Here is a 20,260-nt window from a genome sequence, read left to right on the forward strand (position 1 = left end):
AGTCTTGAAAGATGAGGCGTGGAAGCCCATAGCTCAGTTTGTGCCTTCTTGAGCGAGACACGTTTCTCTGGGTGGCAGACAAACCTCTCCATCTGATCCGCCTCTCGCACTCTTGTCGAGGACGTCTTCCTTGCCCCTTTACGAAAACAACGAAAGCTGAGAGGGGGCTGCTGTTAAGAAGCATGGTTGAAAAAGCAAAGAAGAGAAGAAGATGATGGAATTCAACCATGAAACAAAAGAAGTTACATGGTAAATGGCCCAGGCATAAATTACAGTCGCCATGCCGCCATGCAAGCCAAACACGGATGCGCTGTACTCCCCCTCATGTAATATCTACAGTCGATATGTAAGAGTCTCTAGAAGCTGCTGTTCTTCCTGCGTAAGAAACATGTGTTCCGGCACAATCACTTCTCCTCGTCTAATAACGACTTCCCCAGCATGCTGATGGGCATTCGTAAACCTCACGCTCGTGCCTCCGACCGCATCACTGTCGCTCGACTCGACATTGTTGCCGGCATCTCCAACGGTCGACTTTCTGGAAGTGACCGCCGATGCCGGTGCCGCGAGGCCGTCTTCTGCCTTTTCTTCGTCTACATCGTCTTTGTTCGATTCAGTCGAATGGCGTCTGCGTAGTATGGATCTTCCGGTGCCAAGGTCCTCGGGAGTCCACCAGTACATCGGGAAACGTCTTTCCAGGTTGTTGACCAGCAGCGCTACCCCGAGCATAAGCGCACATCCCAGCAGGACGACGGGGAGCATAAACCATCCGAGGTGGACCAAGGTATCGTCCACAACGGCGAGCAGCGCCGTGGCCCCTGCAGGCGGGTGCACAGTCTTGGTCAAAGCCATCAGAGCGGTTGCGCAGGCGCAGGCAAGAGCTCCGCCAAGCCACTGGATGTCCTTGAAGCTGTCACTCAGCTGGAAAAGTTTACCAATGGCAATCCCAACAAATGTCGAGACCAGCTGTCCCAAGATGGCATTCCGAGGCTGGGCAAGGGGCGATTCGATTGCGTAAAACTCCAGAACCGCAGCCGCGCCCTGTCGTGGTGGTGAAGTTAGAGTCTGCTTCGTTTCGTGCCATGACGTGCGGAATCGGTCCAACAGTCTGGCAGTCCTCTGGTCTGGCACAAGGAAGGGGGCAAAACTGGGACAAGGGCTTACAAAACTGCCCACAATCATGGGGGCGCCTCGTGCCTCGAATGACGGCACTCGCTTCGACACAGCCTGTATCATGAGAATGGCGACAAAGGCGCCAATGAAGGCCCAGAGAATGGGCATAATGTTGCCGGTGCCCTGTGGTTTTGACTTGCGATATCCAAGCCACCTTGCTACGGGGTAGGGCAAGAAACGCCATGGCGGTGACGGCACCAACGGATTAAGAAGTCGATCAATGTCGAAGTTCCACGTCCTGTGAGGCAAAGCCATGGTGTCGGCGTCGTCGTCAGCCCGCGAGCCCCCGACAGGCAACCGGCGAAGTGGAACGTTCGGATAGTGTAGAGCGTCCCCGGAATCCGTCGTGCCCGTCGTTTTGCACGGTAATGGCCAAGACGATGCCACTGGCTATCAAGTCGTATAAGGGGACAGGCCGTGGGAAATACTCGCGGAGAAATAGGTCAGTCTCGCCCGTCCGGACATCGAAAGAAGCTCTCCCGAACGCACCGCGGCCTGCGGTGAGTTCTTTCAATTTCGGCGACAGGAGACATTGAGTAACACAAATCCAAATTGGGCTTAGACACGACACGGGTAAGGCCAAGTACGTACGGGGTTTTCCCCAGGATTCCGTGTCAAAAACCATGTCGTTAGGCCAAGCCACGTCTGCGTCTCGATGAACGCCCTTGGTGAAGCAAGGCAGCGGTCTCCAGTTTTCTGACCAATTAGGAACTCGGAACCCTCGGCGTTGGCTCGGGGAGCGGCATCTTTCTGGAGCTGTCATTTTAGCCCCTTGACCGTGATCCGAGGCCCAAGATGCATATATCCATCCATGTTTGACCAGACGGCGACTTGACACTTTTGGGAAATTGACCTCCCATCACCAGCTGCCTCTCGGAAACGCAAGCGACAGCCCTACGACGTGCGGGTGGGCGCTGATGCTACGCCAGCTCCGATAGAATGGCATCCGCAAACAACTTTGTCGGGTGGACAACCAACCACGTCTGCCAGGTCCAATGTTGTGTCACTCGAATCTTATCACGCCATCGCCCTTTCAGTTCGCCGCACCAGACCTCTTTCGGCATGCCCAGACCTCTCTCGGCATGCGAGGACGATGCTGCTGTTTGTCAAGTTGCGACAATGAGGACGTCTATCAAGCTGAACTGGAGTGGAGGTAGATTCGAGGGTCGAGAGCCTGGCATGCAAGTTCAATATGCTTCATCGGGGCTTTCGTGACTCGGAGGCTGTGCCAAAGTGTGACAATAACACGTAGAGGACTTTGGAGGGAATTAGCAATGTGTCGGAAAAGTTTGGGTACTAAGCTAACTGCTGGACATAGATATTGCCGAAATATCAAGCGGGTTGTTTGGTATCAAGTTTTATAGAATCGGAGAATGGACTTCAGAACAGACTTATACCGGCACCTGTCTGCACCTACCTTCGACGACAACTTCAGCCCAGGAGAATGACAGTACATAGATGTACTTGGATTGAGTTGCTGCAGAGATCACATTGCGCTTGTCGGTCTCTTTTTTGAGCTATTGCTGCCCATGCTCAGCGGACAACAGCATCATCTCAGCTGTCCGATTTGGCCGAGTCACCGGCGTCAGGCAGCGAGATTCCACTCCACGCAGAGTTCAACACAACACCTCGCCACCACAACGGCGTAAGGCTGTTTATGATACGAACTTGAAATAATCTATATCTCTTTTACTCGATCAATTGCTTGCAGAAACTACCAAATAGAATTGTCTTGTTACATCCGCTTCGCGGCTGGTCAGCGTTCCGACTTCTGACAACTCTACAACTTCAACCTCTCACAACCTACCCAAACACCGCCTTCTTCACCCAACTCCCAAGGGCTGAATAGTAACATATATCGGACTCGAGCCTCCGTAGAAATGGCTCAAAATTCCTTGACCCGTTCAGAGGACTTTGCAGTGCGGAACTGGCTCAAGGCTGCCGAGAACTCGCCCAGTGTCGGTTGGCACGTCCAGGCCCAGAGTGTCAGAGAAGTATTTGAAGAAGACGTACCGAAAAGCTCGCCAGTGTTAGCCCGGAAAAGACTCTGCCGGGCGTATCGTGGTTCCCAAGGCGAATCTGCCGATTCAGTCACGAATATGCACCTTCAAGACCTCACACAGCTATCAGCATGCTTCTTTGACATGCACGTTATCCTTGGACGAATCAGCCGCGATCTCGAGCATTTCTCGTCAAGAAAGGTATGAAATACAGCTGATTCTGAAGCCCCCCAAAGCCAAATTTAACATTTCGCACAGGATGAGGCAAGCCAACTTATTCTGGACAACACAGAGCTTCCTGGAAGCGACATCCTGGCGGCACTGAAAGCCACGAACCCAATCTTGCGAACCACCATCACCACCAACACATCGGACATCTCTGACTTCATGGAGATGCTATGTGGCATAATGCAGACTATGGAAGGGAATGATTGCCCTGAAGCGGCAGGGGCTCCTGAGTTCTGGGCTCCAATCTCAGAAGGAGATGCTTGGAATATTGCCTTGCCCAGTGACGATCTCTTCAAAACAGATGCGTTACAAAAACCCTCCACTCCGCCAAGTCAAGGATACACGTTGAAGTACCACGGCGACATCAAGCATGTTGATTCCCCGCGTCTTTACGTATCCCGCCCGTCGAGCGCCCGCAACCCCCGGCCACAGAGTCGCCGCGTAATACTCGACAACCTACCAGGCGACATAACCACATGCCAGGTTCTCCAGAGCATCAAATGCTACGGGGGCGTCATATCCGCATTCCTCGCCGACAGTCTGATCAAAGCGAGCGCCAGGAAAAAGACGGCAGTAATAGAGTTTGTCTACCCCGAGGCAGCCGCAGACGTCGTTTCTCACCTCCACAAGAACAAAGTTGCGTTTCTCGACCGCAGAGGCGATGGACATCAGCCACAGACATACGTGGTTCCCACGCCATCTTACTTTTACGCCGAGCTCAACCGCCGCTTGCTCAGCAGAGGCTGCACCCGCGCCCTGATAATGCCCAACTTCCCAGAAGGGGCTATCTGGCACGTCCTCTGCACCATTGGCACCAGACACATCAGCACAGTCCGACTATCGCAAGGCCATCTATCCATGGAGTTTACGTCCCTTTTCGAGGCGAACAGGGCAGAGAGAGAAATCAGACACGGGAACGCGGCCATCGGGTACGACGCCGCCGAGCAGGGCATGTGCTACATACCCGACTCGTCCCAGGGCAGGATGCAGGACAACTACGACTCCCACGGGGGCGTCATCCCCTTCACCGAGCCCGACGTCCTGCGGACAGCGTGGGATCGGGAGCCGTACAACACACGCCGCGCGCCGCCACCTCACGACACCCCCGGCGGCAAGCTCGCGCTCTCCTCGAAAAGGACGCCGGAGGAAATCCTCGCAGAGTACTTCTGCATCGACCCGTCCGAGGTATGGAGCCATCTCCAGGACCGCAAGTCCTTCAAAGACACGACGGACCGTAGCATTGGGGTCGCCGCCAGACTCACCCGTCACAAGTGGAGTTGGAGCATCACTGCCGAAGACGAACTCAAGCTCAAACTCCTCATGGCCAACACCCTACACGACCCCGACTGGGCAGACAAATGGGACGAGTACTTCAGGGCCAGGGACATGATCAACCTACGGACCTGGGAGGAATACGGCATGTTGGCCAAGCATCGACGAGAGTGTGCCGAGGCGCAGGGTTTGCCAGAGGGCATGGTGCCCACTTGCGACGGCTGCTCTTGGGGGTGTGTGAGTTTGAAGAGCGCGCCTGCTCCGAGGCTGGTTCAGGATTATTTTTCGGGCCCATGTGTGGGTGCAGAGGAAGATTAAAAGACGGGCATGATGAGTTTCTCCTCCATCGACGCGGGCTCAGGCATGTCTTTGCTCGAGATGGCAGCAGCAGGTAGCCGGGTCAGGGAGAAAAGACAAAACCATTACCGCTGGGCCGTCTTCATTCGAGGTCTCTCATGGACTGGGGTGGGCATTTGCTGCGAACGAACGAGAGTGAGGCCTGATGCTCAGGACTCGAGGGGGTTTCTTGCTGTTATGGAATGGACTGACAAGTTCCCATCCACGGGGTTTCAGTCAATACTTGCTACTAATTCACATTTCCTGCCGGGTATGTATGTAATGCTACTAATATCATCATCCCGTTCATATAGAACCGACTCCTTGTTGTGCACGCCGGGTTCCCTTTTTCCTGAAGCACCAACCAAGCGTCTTTCTAGCACCTGTTTCCCTCCCAAATTGACAAATCTAAACGCCGTTTTTGCCCGTTCCCCCATACCCCTGTGACTGTCGGGCCAGCAGTTGAATAAACACCAAACACCAGTGGTAACGTTACCGAGGCTTTCTTTTAAAAATCCCTTCTAGACTCGAATTCGTTCTCAAAGACGAACATGTAATGGTCATAAATCATCCTCGATGAATAAGCCGTCCTTTTCACCGACTCCCTGCGGTGTGTCAACAAGAAGCAGGTCGTTTCCTCGGTCTTCTGCCTGGGCCATGTCGTTGACAGAGCTATATGTGGCAATCCCGTCGCCCCATGCGACGCTTTCCGGCGGTTCTCGTTCCCGGCGAAGCCTGGCTCTACTCTTCTTGTCCAACTTGGTGAAGGTTCGGATTAGTTTCCGTGGAAGATGATGATCCGGTTCCCACGAAGTTTGCTGGTTGGGTGGCCAATCACCCGACCAGCGAACCAAGAAATATCTCACGAGCCCCTGACCTTCGACATTGTAAAATGCCATATCCTCCAACCTTTCAACCTCCCAAGTCGGTTCTCCGTCTTTCTCTGACTGATTGGTAGCGATCGGTGATTCTTTGCGCCTCTTTTTGGCGGATTTGGGTCGTGTCGACTGCTGGGTGGAACTATCAGCTAGTCCGGCGGCTGGCGCGCATGCCGCATGGTCCCCATTTGACTCTCGTGTGTAGGACGATTTCGGAAGGCTTAAACTACCGGTGAGGCCATCGAGGCCGGCAGCACTGGAAGAAGCGGTGCCTTCTACACATGCTACTAAATCAGCGTGGTCAGGAGCCCGTGAGGCGTCGCCTGCCTTGAATATCGGGGTTGTTGCTGGGTTCGGTTCTATGAAGGTGGTCTCATATCCTGGCATCCGGTTTATATACGACGGCAAGGGAACAGGTGTATTAATAATTTCCCTCTTAGGTCTCTGTGCGGCGTCGCTGTCCACCGTGTCATTCATAAATTCAATCTGCATGTCCCCGTTTCCGGCTCTGGCCAAAGGCGCATCCCAAGAGTCTTCACAGCTATCGTCCCCAAATATCTCGCGGGCAAGCTGATTTGTCGGGCTGTTTTCGTTGTCGGAGAGGCCCTCAAAGTCTGCCAGTTTCCGCTTCTGCGGGGTGGACAAGCTCATCGCTCCCATCTTAGGACGAACGACGTTTCCTCTTTCGGTCTCGGACTCGATAGCAGCGGCTGGCTCGATATCGGTGTGGGCTGGGGGACGGGCTTTGTGTTTCTGTTTCAATCCGCCGAGGCCAATCTTCCTCTCCTCTGCCAGTTTAATCCGTTCCTGGTCTAATTCGTCCTCGAGGGTCTCCTCCCAATCTTCCAAGGCTCTGGGCGATACGTAGTCGAGAATATCCATAGCTGGGACCAGCAGGCTCGCGGCGGGAAGATCGTGCCAGCCAACTATATACGTCATTCGCTTTGGCAATGGTTTCCCGTCAACAGCCAGACCGGGCGAAGGCAAGAGGATACGTTCGATGATGTACGCGCTGGATGAGGCGGGCGGCAGCAGCCTCAGCGGTTGTAGCGATGGACCGCATCCTGGTGTGTATTTCGGTCGCGGTCTGATTTCTATGACCAGTGTCGGTTTCGATGTCGGCTCCGGTGACGCTGTCGCTGATTCGGATGACTGAGACTCTTCGTCCGAGCTGCTCAGGACCAGCGCGGATGCCATTTCCGTAGTCTGCAATGCATCATCGGGGTCAATGCGGCGTGCTGGCGCAGAGCCAGGAGGAGGTGCTCGACTAGGCTTCACAGGCTTGGAGGCTTGAATTCGTTTTTTTTTTTGCCGTTTTCCCAAGAGCTGTCACGGATGCCAAGAGGAGAAATCTGAGCTGCGGCGATGTGCACTGTGTTTACGGGTGCCACACGGTGGAGATGGCAGGCGCGTTGCATGCCGGCGTCGCTCGGCAGGGCGTACCCAAGTACCCAAGTACTCGGTACTTAACCGAACATTGATGCACTCAGCCAATGAGGCGGCGTCGGAACTATTGTAGAACAAGGTTACAAGACCTGGAGTGTGGTGGTTACTAGTCAGGCGGAAGCTCCCTAGTCCGTTTAACACGTCAATGCTCTGGTAACTTAAATTGGCAGCCTAGGCAAGAAAAGAATATGAAAAGAAGCCCTGCTCACCCTTTGATGTTCTGTTGTTGGGTTCATCATGGCCAGAGAAGATGCCCTCCCCTGCATGTACTTCGTACTCGGTACTCCGTCGATGTTGCACACGGCACAAGCGGCGCCCTCAGCCGGGCTTCTGCCGCTAGCAAATCGACACGCCGCCTGCTTCCCGATCCAGCGACGGGCATTTTCATCCTCTCCAACGCTCCCCCGATCACGAGTGCCAACAACAGCTTCCCTCCCAAGTTCGACTCTCCAACTCTATCCTCGATTGCCAGACGAACCTCCATCAATGCTTTGACGGGCCACTCGAGGGACGTGCTCCAAATCCCTGCCATGGCTTCGTCTTTCAAGAATCTGGCTCTGCGCCTGCCCAGAGCCACCTCCAGCAAGTCTCATACTGCCGTCCTCCGATGCTGCTCGAAAACTCCCATGTCGACCGCCGCCCCCTTGCAACCAAGTAGCCGTGCAATCTCCTTGACATTACACAGCAGCAGTCTCGCTCGATCTGGATCTTGCAGATCCATGCTCCCACTGGTTCCCCGGGCCCGCGCCACCTCGCCCATGACGATTGCTTCACAAGCTCGATGCTTTGCTAGCGCTTTTCCGTCAGCGACTAGCTCGGGAGCTTCCCCCAGGCCTTCTGCCTCTCCATCCGGGCCCACGTCCTCACTCGACTGGGACTCCTTTTTCAAGTTGCGGCTTCGCCGGCGACGTATCCAGCTGTTCTTCTCCGTCACGACCGGCCTGCTTGGTGGCGCCGGCGGTGCTATTCTGCTGTCCACGGGCATGGCAGAGCCTGTCGTGGTACAAATTCCTCTGGACCCCTTCGTCACTCTGGGGCTGATGACGCTGGCTTGTGCGGCCATGGGGTGGCTCATCGGCCCCAGCATCGGAAACCAGGTGTTTTACCTCATGAACCACCGCCTCAAGGCCCAAATGATGAACAAGGAGACGGAGTTTTTCGCGAGGGTGAAGAAGAACCGAGTGGACCCCTCCAACTCCAGTGCCGGTAATCCAGGTACGTCCAGCTAATTTCTCCTTTGACCATTAGTCTCCAGAAATACAGACCAACGCTCCTGCAGTGCCCGATTTCTACGGCGAAAAGATCCAAAGCGTCTCTGGATACCGACAGTGGCTCAAGGACCAGCGGGCATTCAACAAGAAGAAGACCAGAGCGTTTGTGTAATGAAGTTTCTGCTGTATGCTGGCAACCCGTTCGCTCCAGATGGACTGGGCAGAAGAGAAATATCCGCGTAATAGCTTAAAGAGGTGGTTGTGCCGACTACCTTGATGTACGGAGCGCTGAGACGAGGCGAAAGAGAAATCATGTGCCCCAACTCTCGTTGTAGCAATATAGCATCATCTCATCACGGTGTACATCTACTCATCTACTCTCCCAGCTCTTAATAGCTCGGCTCTCGCTTTCCGTGTATCATTTTGTATTTTTGTATTTTTTTTATATCATGTTTACACGAGGCCATTTACAGAAATGGTAGTGAATCATCAACACTGTCTTTCCAAGACCTCAGTCCCCCCAAAATGTCTCCCACAAAACGATGCCCATTGCGATCCAAACCCAACTCCTTCAATTTTGCAGCCGCAATTTGTGAATCGTTGCCCACCCGACACACAACATATATCGGCACATCGGCAGGCAGATCCGCCGGGATGCCCTCGGGCAGCGTGTCACCACCACGATGACTCGTGAAGCGACCTATAGGAACATTGATAGATCCAGGAATGTGCGACAAGCTGAAGTGCTCCTTGTCCCTCACGTCCACGAGCACATGGGTCGCGCCGCTGGCAGCCAGCCGCTGGTACTCCTGGGCCGTGACGCGCTCCTCCGGCCGCAGCAACCGCACCGGCCTCGTCACACCGCAGAACTGAACGTAGTCCATCGACGACGCCAAGCGCTCCAGAGTCAGCTGCGCGTTCTCGCCGCAGGCAGAGCATTCACTGCGCCTGCCTCTCATACGGACCGACCTGAAGGGCGCACCGTCCGTCACGCCATTGAAGAGCAACATGGTCGGCCGAATCTCTGCCTGGGCAGAATCCGCCGGTCCCCGGCCAGCGCCGCACACGAGCTTAATGGCCTCGAGCGCCTGCAGGACGCCCATGACGCCGACGACGGGGCCGACGATGCCGCCTTCGCCGCAGCCAACGACGCTCTCGGGGGGAGGCGGTCTGGGAAACACGCACCGGTAGCAGGGCCCCCTGCCGGCCGGGCTGTTCAGCACAATGAGCTGCCCCGACGTCTGGAAGGCCGCCGCAGACACCAGCGGCTTCCCGAGGAGCACGCAGACGTCGGATATGAGATAGCGAGACGTCGGGTGGTCGGTGCAGTCGAGGACCAGGTGATACTGCGAAACGATGGCCCCCGCGTTCTGCGGCGTGAGATGCGTCGCGTGAGCCCTGTACGTAACGCTCGGGTTCAACCTGCCCGGGACCGTCAGCGAAACGGGCCAGCCGATGCAAGATTGGTTGCGCGGCGTCGCCGGACGCGGCCTTACTCGCGGAGGAACGTGATTGCGCTCTCGACCTTGGACGTGCCCACGCGGGCGGTCGAATGGGCAATCTGCCTGTGCAGGTTGGACATTTCGACCTCGTCTCCGTCGACGAGGCCGAGGACACCGACCCCCGAGCCGGCGAGGTACGCGGCCGCCGGGCAGCCGAGTCCTCCGGCGCCGACGAGCAAGACCTTTGCGCGCCCGAGTGCCCGTTGACCTGGTCGCACGCACGCGACGCGTCGTCAGCTCTCTCTGCTCCCGGTGGTAGTGCGAGCACAGCTCCCTCGCGGGGCTGACGACGAACCTTGCAGTCCAAAGTTGGGAACAATCATCTGTCGCCCGTAACGCTGGTATTCGTCTTCCTCAAGCGGCCATTTCCAGTTGTTTTCAGAAGCAGCCCTGCCTTGGTGAGCCTGTTTGGTGGCGAGGCACGCCCTCAGACGGGCCAGCTCCGATTCACGCGCTGCAATCTCCTCTCGGAGATGTCGTATTTCGTCCATGGCCCCCACGAGCAAGATGGCTGAATCGCAGACCGTGGCCGCCCTTCGCAATCATAGCAAGAGCATCGAGAGCACGCGAGTCCCAGACTGGATTCCGTCAATTTCAGGGCACGAAGGGGGGGAAAAGCCCCAAACGTTCGAACGTGTTTGTGTTTGCCTCTGCATCTGCCCCTCCATCCTCAACACTTAACGTTACTTGTTGGCTCGCCCCACCAAAAATTTCCATACTTCCAACCTCCGACATCCTCCCAGTTCTGCCGTCAACACCAACCGAACCGCAGAAATCGCAATGGTACGGCCTCCCTCCCTCTGGCATGAGCGCTTGCAAGAACTGACAGTCTCACTCCCCCCTTCCCAGGCGCCTCTCCCCCCTCCCGCCAGCAGCAGGGCGCCATCCGCGCGGGCGCTGCGCATGCAACGCATCACGGGCCAAATCCATCCCCTCCTCCCATCCAAGGTCTTCCGCACAGACGCCCGCGTCTCCGACAACTTCATCAACTCCAAGCGTGACAAGCGCACCATGAAGCACTCCTCGTTCGTGTCGAGAATCACATCCTCCAAAATCAGCAAGAACAAGCGCCGCCGCCCCAAGAACAAGCTCAGGACCACGTTGGAGGGCCTGGCTGACGCGCTGCCAGAGCTAAAGAGCGGCGAGGGAGGCGAGGAGGTTCTTGCAGGCAAGGTGAAGCACAAGAGCTTGACGAGTAAGAAGGGTGCGCTGAAGAGGAAGGAGAGAATCGTCAAGGGCGAGATGGAGAGGTTTGGGGCGAGCATGGCCAAGCTGTCAGCCCTGCAGCCAACAGATGATGCGAGAACGACGACGCAGAGGAGGGTGGATGAGGACGGCCACAAGACGGCGACAAGATCTTTTGCTCATCAAGGCGTTTCGGAACAAACGTCCCGCGCGACACCCACCGCTACATCGGATCGTTGGGCCGCTTTGAGAGGGTATATCTCGGCAACCATGGAGCAGAATCCCGCCTTTTCTGGCCAATGAGATGAACATGGTGCGATATTCCTCGCCTTACGAAATTTTTACGATACCTCACCAGGGGATAGAATGGGAAAGTCAGCCCATGCAAACAAGTTTTGCGTCTTTCTACTGCCCATGTCATTACACCATCTTCTTTCCATTGGAGCCAACGGCGTTGGGGTAGCCAGTCAAATCGCGCTTTTCAAAAACAGGAATAATTGAATATTTGTCGCATTCAATGGCATGACGGTCCACCCTTGTACCACATCTTGCCTGGCTCAGGTCCATCATCAGCCTCAACTCTCTTGGGCCCCAGATGCCATTACATCAAACAATCGTGCTTCGTAGCTGCGTAGGCATTGTTAAAAAGTCACCGCCATGTACTCATGCCAAGTGGCATGATTCTTTCAATCCTTCACAACGCCAGCGCTCTTCCGAGATCTTCATAGCAATACCCATCCAACGCCACAGAACAAAACAAACAGGAAAGAAAAGTAAGCAGTACACAAACAGGACATGCTGAATCGCTATTGCACAAATATGATGCATCAAAATGAATTCAAACGAATGCCAAGAAACTTGCCAGTACTTGTGAGAGTGGCCACCTTGATATTACATGCTCATTCGTCTTGGCCAGCTTGGTGTGGTGGAAGGTGGACGAGAGCTGAAAATCTATTCCAGAGCCGCCTGTAAACGTCTTTTCACCCTTATCGTAAATGAATTAATGCTTTCTTGTTCCATACTCCGAGTTGAAGCCGTGGCCAGGCGATCAGAGACGCAGGAGTTGTCACTGCAGAAGCTGCCGCTTCGTGCTCTATGATCACGCTGGAGTTGGTGGCCACCTGAGATCATCTCATTCAGTGCGGAAGGCTGTGACCCGCTGGCATCATGGAATCGAGCGGCTGTCGAGTTGCTAAGGCTAGTAGTGGTTCCGTCTCCGGGTGAGGAATCGCTGTTGCGTTCATTCCTACGCAGACTTGCTGACCGGGTGTGGTGTTTAAAATGTACATGTCGGCATACCTTGAACCGGATGGAACGTCGTAAAGAGTTATCTTGACTGTCGGTCTCGCTGTCCTCAAGGCTGTCCTTCGTTTGCTGTGATACTTGGCCAAGTGCGCTGCAGGTGCCATGGCGAGCCGAGCTCTATTCAATCCGCGGAGGCGTCTTGTTGGTAAAGGGGCTTGCGCTCCGGCTGTGAGGATTGCGTATTAGCTGATTGCGTCGTGTGCTCTGTCCAAGAGACACTTACGATCGTCTACGTTCTCCCTCCTTGCGAAGGTTCTCAATGATGCGCATCATCTCCTTCCGGCCGCCGTTACTATCGACCATTTTGCCCGCCATGCTCATAGAGACCTTTTCTCGGGCATTGGCACTTAGCAGGCGCTTGACCAGTAAGTGGCGCATCAAGAGACAAACGAAGACGCCGCAATCGCTACCATTCTCTTGTTGAGGTGAGTCCTCAAGATTGATAAAACGCATCGGTCGTCCAACAACCTCGCCCATCCGGCGCGTAGCCAGGTTGGCTTCGGCGAAGTTTGCTCCGCCAAGGGAATCATAATGAAAGGCGATGCCATCTAGTAGTGACACCAGCAGCAGTGACCAATGGCTGCCGCCCTCGGCAACGCTCACGTTGCGATTATCGTTGATTGGGAGGAAGACGTGGGTAACTTTGGAAAAGTCGGGCAGCGCAGAGCGGACATGACGAATATCAGGCTCCTTCATCAGAAGGAAACTCATACTCGGACGCAGCAGCACAATCCTGGCTTGGGGGTAGCGAGGCAAAGTCTCCCGTTCGAGATATTCCTCCCAGAAGGCAATATTGTTATCCGTAAGCCAGTCATTTTTAAGCGACTTGATGTCTTCAACGGTCAACAATACGTCGTAGTAACTCAAGTAGGATTTTTCAGGTGAAAGCTGTCCCGGGACACTTAGTTAGCCAACTTTTTCAGGTAAATGAAGCGAGATGAAGCACGGCATGTAGGACATTGGTTGTCCACCTGGGTGCGTAATGAGTGAGGGCAGGGATGAGAAGAATCGCGGCGTCAAATAAAAGAGGGTAGAGGTGTACTCTCGACGTGTGCGCGCAGCACAACGGCACATTGTCAAAGTACGACGAACGAAGCTTTGGATAAACAAGCGACTCCAGACGGCGGTGAGGCGCGCACGGGTATCCCAGCTGAGCCCAGGCACCGCAGGATGAAACAAGGATAATGAGACTCTCCAACGTACCGAATCGCCAAAGTGGCGGGCCATGCGTTGTCGAAAGGGCATCTTGTTGGTTTTGGTCATGGACTTCGTTTGGGAGCCTGCGCTTCCCTTGCTGCCAGCCTCGACGCAGCCCTCAGACGGAATGGAGAGCGTGGAACTAGATGCGTCGGCGGAGCTGGAGCTGTGGTGATGCCTTGAACGAATAATTGACAAGCCGTGATAGAAGCGGGTGCTTTCAAGAGGGGGAAAAAAACCCCAGAGGCAGACGGGGGTCCTCCTCATGATGACTTGAAAAGCGGGGCAGAGCCACGGTAGGGACTAGCGAACTGGGGCGCCCGGGTGCCGGACTGTTGTTGCCTGTTTGCTGGACAGCAGGAAGGTCCAGTGGTGGGATAGGGAAGGAAGTAGGGAGCAGCAAAGGACTACCTCCCAGGTACCTACTTAAGTACTTATGTAAGTACCGAGTGCCAGATTTGTTACTTACCTTGGTACCTTAAGTACTTTAGTAAGAAGTAATAAGTACTGTAGTTGAGCCATGTGCGTGCATGCAAGTGTCCAGTGCCTGGCAGGTAGGTGTAGCAACTTTAGAAGTTTTACTACCGACGTAGGTCAAGCTAAGCACCTACTTTTGGAGCTACCGAGGTACCTGAGTAAGTTTTGGTATCTCGTGTATGGACGTGAGGCCGCTGACAGCGCGCGGCCCTCGAGCCGAGCCCAGCGAAATAACCGAGAGAGCACCGGTCCCAGGCCTGCGTGCTTCTAGGTCGAACATGGCCCCCAAGTACCTACGGAGTACTGCGTAGTATCTAGCCCTAGTGCCTGTGGTCATAGCGGACTAGGCTAGCGACACCTGTTTGCTCTGCGTCGACGTCAGGAGCCGCTACTGTCACAGTTAACTTCCAAGCTACGGAGTACTTAAAAGTACTTACCTGCTAGGCGCACGTGTGCACTGTCCTCAAGTGCTGTCATAAGGCGTCGTCAATTCAGCGAACTTGCGCGCTGCCCCACCGCCACGTCCCCGTATTCGGCAGGCAGGCAATCTTCTACGGCGACCGGGCCGATCGCAACTGCAAGTAATGAAGAACATGCTGTGTCTCCTACTCATGCTTGCATATAATATCTTCGGTTTTTCGTTATACGAAGACCGGTCTGAGGTTGTTTGACAGGCTTGACTCGACAGCAGATGGCTAGAATCGTACGGAGGCCGCTCCCCCAGACCCCGCACATCTCTCCTCGACATCAACAAAAATACGTAATTCTGTCGCACGAGGCACACGATTCGCTCTAGTATCATTGACATACGTAGCCAAGGTGCCCGCTATCGTGTGACACCCTCCATTCCAATCAAGCAGACTCTTTGGACCTGTTGGCCCTCAGCAGCCGCACCCTAAATACTATAACTTTTCCACACCCTGCATCTGATCATATGTCGTCAAAACTCTTGCTCAACCCTATAGCTCCAATGTCACGGATTCATGAGCGACAGGCGTTTTGCTCTTCGCCATAGTCGCTTGCCATGAGCCGCTCATGCAGAGCCTCTAACGCTGAACCAGCATGTTCGTATAGCGAAGCTCGTTGCAATATCGTCTGTTGCAGACCCTGCAACAATTCACTTCCTTTCCCGCCGTTACTATTAACCAGCTTTACCCCTCTGGAGGCAAGACTGTGAAACCTCCTTGCGTGATTGCTGGCGTCGTCAACTATAACACTGCGTTCTCCAAGGAACCGAGACTGTATCTTTTCTAAGCAACGAGCACCAGCTTGCTTGTATCCATCCTGTACTGCCAGTATCTCCTCGACTTTTGAGTCGACTCGTTTTAAAACTATCTGCTACCAATTAGACACTTGATGGCATAATTTCATGCAACTATGCTGTAGGGAAACGTACATCGACTAATTCATGAAGCTGCTGTCGGCTTCTATCAGGTGCGGGAACAGTCTGAGATTGATGTTCAGTCTTGTTTTTGACGGAACATGTCGTTTGTTTTTTTTTAAAATCAGATAACATGGATGGTAGCAGTTCGGCATGTTCTCTGTGTTTTCTTAAGCTGCGACTTTGCATGCACTCGAATTTCCCCTTGGCAGGATCCCATTCATCAGCCTGTTGCATCAAGATATGGCGATTCTCAGAGGTCTTGTGGCACTTTTGTGCCGCGGATTGTCCATGGATTGCACCGGCAACGTTTTCATTTGAGAAAGTGACGCTTGAATCTTTTGTAGGAGATGCATCAACCCTGTTCTCTTGCTGTTGCCACAGAACAGGGCTGCCCTTTTCACTCACACTGAAGTTTTGACCAACCCGTCTGTTAGTGCCGTTTTTAACTGCTTGCGACTTAGTTAAAAATTGTGGCCGGGAGACTAGAAATTCACCAGATTTGGAAGAGGCACTTGTGATTGTAGTTGTACCAGCATCTGACCTTGCCTTTTTACCGTCATCCGTGAAAACGCACAGACCCCCTTCGCCTTCGGCATCCGTAGGGTGGCAGCCCTTGATATGCAAGTCAAGTAAAGCAAAATTTTGGTTCGCTTCTGCTGCTGTAGTTTCCTGATCTGTTCCCTCCTGGTCGGTTGCAACAATAATAGAGTCACCGACAGTCTCTGTAGACTCGGTAATTTGTACGATTGGGCGTCCTGGACAAGCATGATTCGACTGTCGTGACACAACTTCAATGCCAGTCTTTTCGGACTCGTCTAAGCAAATTTTCTGCGACAGCTCCGGGCTCTTAAGCTGAGACTTTTTTTCTTCCGTGATATTACGAGACAATTTGTCGTTACACCTATCTCGGAAGGGCGGCCGAGGGTCAGGACTGCATGGCCGGCTGGTGTATTGCCTATTTGTATCGTCGTCGACAATCGGGGACTCTGTGCACTCGATGATTGCGCCTTTTGCTTTCTTTTGTAAATTTTTATCGTTTGAAGCCTTGTTTTTGCGCTTTTTGCTGCGCGTTTCCTCTTGATTGATTGCGCTTTGTTCGTCTCTGTGTTGAGGCCTTTTATACAACTTCCTGTATAGTGGCTGCTGCGATACTGATTTGACCTCTTGAGTATCTTCATCGAACTGAAGAGGAGTTTTAGGTCGCTGTTTGCGTCTCTTCCGGGGTTTGGCGTCACAGGACAGAGCGGAAGCGTGCGAGTTGCTCACTCGGTCAACATTAGACCGATTCAGTAGGATAGGTTCTGACAAAATGTCTCCCAACTCCAAGGTCCTGCCCGTCTGGCCGCTTTCTGCCTCAAGATTTGGGCCATTGGGTTGAAATGGAGGGCAGGTCAATGGCACCATTCCGCCAGCAACCTGCAAGGGTGATGCATCTCGATCTGAGTTCTTCTCTGGTCCTATCCTGCTGTCGATAAGTCGAGGAGGGGTGTCTTTGTCCACTAGATCTGGCTCTAGAAGTTGCGTTCCAACAAGATTTACTGCGACCGTTTTGTGAGTCGAGGCAGGCCGTGATGTTGTGACTGATTTTCTGGAGGCATGACTCCTTCCAAATGGAGAGCTGCGATAAGCTGTGGATGCAGTCTCGGAAAAGTCCACATGTTGTGCCAGTTGGCTTTGGTAATGAGCGGTTGGAAAATTTCCTGCGGCTGCTGGCAGAGGGAGGGTATCGGGAAGAGCGTCATGTCCAGATGGAGGACTGGTAAACGGGGCATCATGCCCAATATACCCGAAAACTTGTCCTGATTGCTCCTCTTCCTGAGAGGACATGGATGAGCTCCTGTGTGTCTCAGAATCCTTTTCAGACCAGACAATGTCTCTTCTCCTGGGAGTACTAGGGCTTCTTGGCACCCCATCGAGTTTGGCCAAGTCATTATCGTCAATACCGTCCTCGAACTCATCTGGATCAGCTAACTGACCGGTATAATGACAATCTGTATAACTGGCACGGTTTTCCTGTCTTGTGGGTGGAAAAGGCGACTTCTCATGATGGCTCGTTGGGGTGGTTTCTAATTCTTCTAATTGCACTGACTGCAGCTCTAACTGCTTCCTTGCCTGTTTCTTTGATGCAGACTTTGAGGCAGCCAAGTTCTTATTTCGGGGCATGGTGGCCAGACAATTTCGAGAGCACGCGAGTCACAGCAGAGGCCGTTGGATGTGTCACGTCGCCATAAGTAGAGAAAAGGAAACATACTGCAAGAGAAATTTTGTCATTTTCGTGGGAAGGTTTCTCCGTCTTTTCACGAGTAATAAATTAAGACAGTTGGATGAGGAAGGAGCAATTGCACCGTGTTCGTCGCGAATAGGAAGGAGCTACTGGATATGTCATGGTCGAGAATCGATGAAAGGTCCATTTTGACAGAACACTGATCTTGCGTCCGTTTGTCTTTAGAACTCACCCCATTCAATTCAATTCGCCAGCTTGAATGCCCCACGAAGAACCCGTTAACTGTTTCGAGGGCAGGCGTTGATTTCATTTTCTAGAAAACACATGATCAACCAAAGCTCCACAAGCGGAATTGAATTTATCGGACATTGACAACGCCTTGCCTTTCGCCGTCCATTTGCTTGAGACACAATCCCACAACTGAGCATGCGGCATATTTCTGCTCTCGGGGGGAATCAGAGATGGAATTGAAAAGGCTGGCTATCTTGAACGCCGACATTCCATCTCTTGCTGTCATGATGGAATCCGGACGGTCGGTTCGTCCCTTTGGACTACTGGCACAGATGCGATTGGCTTGACATTTGCGACTGGCCGATCAACCCCAGGAAGTGACGCGGAGTCGGCTACGTAACTCCATTAGCGCTTTTTAAAATGGTTGGGCTGAGCACAAAAGCCCCCTTGGTGCCCATTGTTTCTTTTCCTGCCGCTCTGTAGAACGATGGATCTAGCTACTCCTAACTGCGAACGCCATATGGCACAGACTAGGAGAGTGCGGTCGAAACCTCTATGTTTTTGTTTCCAACCAAGTCTATTGGAAATAGCATCTGAGTCCACAATCATCATGCCGCCTCTAGCCAATGTGCAGTCGGCGGCGTTGGCGGCGTTGGATGAGGTGCGAGTCTCAACCCGAGAACCTGCTCGAGGATCATACCCTTCAATCGTCTCAGTCTCAACAACCTCACCAGAACGCCTTGCGAAAGTTTTCACAGATGACCACCTCATCCCCGACGCGTCGGCAGCTGACACTGTTTTGTATCTGGCATATGGCTCCAATATGTGTGCAAAAACATTTCTCGGTGTCCGAGGCATTCGACCTCTGTCGCAAGTAAATGTAACGGCTCCCAGCGTACGTCTCACATTTGATCTCGCGGGAGTGCCATACGTGGAGCCATGTTTCGCGAACATAGGATTTCGGGATGCGCCATACAAGACGAAGGAAACCGAAGCCGAATTGATTCATCAGGATATGGAATGGAATGGTGGTCTCATCGGTGTGGTATACGAGGTTACTCAGGAGGACTACAGAACAATATTGAGCACAGAGGGCGCAGGCTACAGCTACAAGGAGATCGTCGTTCCCTGCTATCCCATCGCCCCGAAGAACACAGTTCCCAATGAGCCTACCCCTTTTCTCGCAAGGACGTTATATGCAGCTAACAAATTGAACGAATATGATGAGAGAAAGTGGTGGCAACGTGTGTTTGATGGGCGGCAAAGACCAGACCCTAATTATGCTCAGGCTAGCTTGCGTTACCTGAACTTACTCCGGGATGGCGGAAGGGAACACAACCTGCCCACCAGTTATCAGCAATACCTGGCGTCGCTGCACCCGTATATTGCAACAAGATGGACTCAGAAAGTTGGCCGATATTTCTTCATGGCACTGTGGTCTCCGCTGTTGATATTCTTCCTCATGGCCAGATTTTTGTCGGATGAGAGAGGCCAGCTCCCACCTTGGCTTGCGAGTTGTGTATCACTGATGTTCAACATGATGTGGATGTCGTACGACGCTGCTTTCAAGCCCATCTTCGGCGATGGCGAGAGGACCGAGGAGGATGAAAGGAACAAGCTCCTGAGGGATGCGCAAAGTATGGACAACGGGCGCTGGAGTGTGTAACATATCACGCACAACTAAGGACTGATGAAGCTCGGAATATCACGTCATTGTCAAATGCCTGCATATAGTTGATATAGTTTAGATCTTGAATATATAATATTATTTAAAGATGCCAGTTTCATCATCTTTGAGCTTGCTCATGTCTTGCCACGGCCTAGGGGCAGCGTAAAAGTTCCAGCACGGACCCTGTAAGAAGAGCTTTCCGGGCAGGAAACTTTGGCACATGTAATCTGACGTTTTATCCTGAAATATCTCGCCGCGCCTCGGCTCTGGTGCAAGATGGAGGACCGGGGAGCATAGGGGGAGTACGTAAATGAACGAAAGACCAGCAAATCCTCGGCTCGGGCATTTCATAAAACCTGCTGTCATGCAACGGACGCGCAGGGAGGCCATGGGTTTCTCCATTCAACGACTAGGTGTCCCGCGGCAGACAGCGGAACCCTGGGAGAATCCTTTGACACCATTGCGCTGGTATCCGTCATGTGAAGTCCGGTGGCAATTCATCCCAACAAGCCATGGTTCGCACACACAGGGCGGGTCTCTTGCGA

General features: G+C 53.4%; 8 protein-coding genes across 8 annotated transcripts; 4 read left to right on the forward strand and 4 right to left on the reverse strand.

Annotated features, from left to right (window-relative positions):
• Positions 1 to 333: 333 nt before the first annotated feature.
• Positions 334 to 1,425, reverse strand: MAM_03406 (HPP family protein; the record flags this gene model as incomplete). Its single annotated transcript, XM_040822205.1, has 1 exon — positions 334 to 1,425. The coding sequence occupies one exon, from the start codon at positions 1,423 to 1,425 to the stop codon at positions 334 to 336; it is 1,092 nt and encodes a 363-aa protein (XP_040680010.1).
• Positions 1,426 to 3,050: 1,625 nt separating this feature from the next.
• On the forward strand, positions 3,051 to 4,988 carry MAM_03407 (Nucleotide-binding, alpha-beta plait; the record flags this gene model as incomplete). The annotated part of the gene is made up of 2 exons (XM_040822206.1): positions 3,051 to 3,371; positions 3,429 to 4,988. 2 exons carry the CDS (start codon positions 3,051 to 3,053, stop codon positions 4,986 to 4,988), a joined length of 1,881 nt encoding a protein of 626 aa, XP_040680011.1.
• Positions 4,989 to 5,566: 578 nt separating this feature from the next.
• Positions 5,567 to 7,081, reverse strand: MAM_03408 (Chromo domain-like protein; the record flags this gene model as incomplete). Its single annotated transcript, XM_040822207.1, has 1 exon — positions 5,567 to 7,081. The coding sequence occupies one exon, from the start codon at positions 7,079 to 7,081 to the stop codon at positions 5,567 to 5,569; it is 1,515 nt and encodes a 504-aa protein (XP_040680012.1).
• Positions 7,082 to 7,567: 486 nt separating this feature from the next.
• On the forward strand, positions 7,568 to 8,713 carry MAM_03409 (Presequence translocated-associated motor subunit pam17; the record flags this gene model as incomplete). Its single annotated transcript, XM_040822208.1, has 3 exons — positions 7,568 to 7,596; positions 7,653 to 8,545; positions 8,586 to 8,713. 3 exons carry the CDS (start codon positions 7,568 to 7,570, stop codon positions 8,711 to 8,713), a joined length of 1,050 nt encoding a protein of 349 aa, XP_040680013.1.
• A 295-nt stretch (positions 8,714 to 9,008) lies between these two features.
• MAM_03410 (Molybdenum cofactor biosynthesis, MoeB) lies at positions 9,009 to 10,534 on the reverse strand (the record flags this gene model as incomplete). Its single annotated transcript, XM_040822209.1, has 3 exons — positions 9,009 to 9,963; positions 10,038 to 10,251; positions 10,339 to 10,534. 3 exons carry the CDS (start codon positions 10,532 to 10,534, stop codon positions 9,009 to 9,011), a joined length of 1,365 nt encoding a protein of 454 aa, XP_040680014.1.
• A 289-nt stretch (positions 10,535 to 10,823) lies between these two features.
• MAM_03411 (uncharacterized protein) lies at positions 10,824 to 11,531 on the forward strand (the record flags this gene model as incomplete). Its single annotated transcript, XM_040822210.1, has 1 exon — positions 10,824 to 11,531. One exon carries the CDS (start codon positions 10,824 to 10,826, stop codon positions 11,529 to 11,531), a length of 708 nt encoding a protein of 235 aa, XP_040680015.1.
• Positions 11,532 to 12,650: 1,119 nt separating this feature from the next.
• Positions 12,651 to 13,997, reverse strand: MAM_03412 (Ulp1 protease family protein; the record flags this gene model as incomplete). Its single annotated transcript, XM_040822211.1, has 3 exons — positions 12,651 to 12,699; positions 12,757 to 13,421; positions 13,737 to 13,997. 3 exons carry the CDS (start codon positions 13,995 to 13,997, stop codon positions 12,651 to 12,653), a joined length of 975 nt encoding a protein of 324 aa, XP_040680016.1.
• Positions 13,998 to 18,656: 4,659 nt separating this feature from the next.
• MAM_03413 (gliotoxin biosynthesis protein GliK) lies at positions 18,657 to 19,712 on the forward strand (the record flags this gene model as incomplete). The annotated part of the gene is made up of 1 exon (XM_040822212.1): positions 18,657 to 19,712. One exon carries the CDS (start codon positions 18,657 to 18,659, stop codon positions 19,710 to 19,712), a length of 1,056 nt encoding a protein of 351 aa, XP_040680017.1.
• Positions 19,713 to 20,260: the final 548 nt, after the last annotated feature.

Source organism: Metarhizium album (assembly GCF_000804445.1).
Source record: "Metarhizium album ARSEF 1941 chromosome Unknown scaffold_6, whole genome shotgun sequence".
Classification (NCBI taxonomy): Eukaryota; Fungi; Ascomycota; class Sordariomycetes; order Hypocreales; family Clavicipitaceae; genus Metarhizium; species Metarhizium album.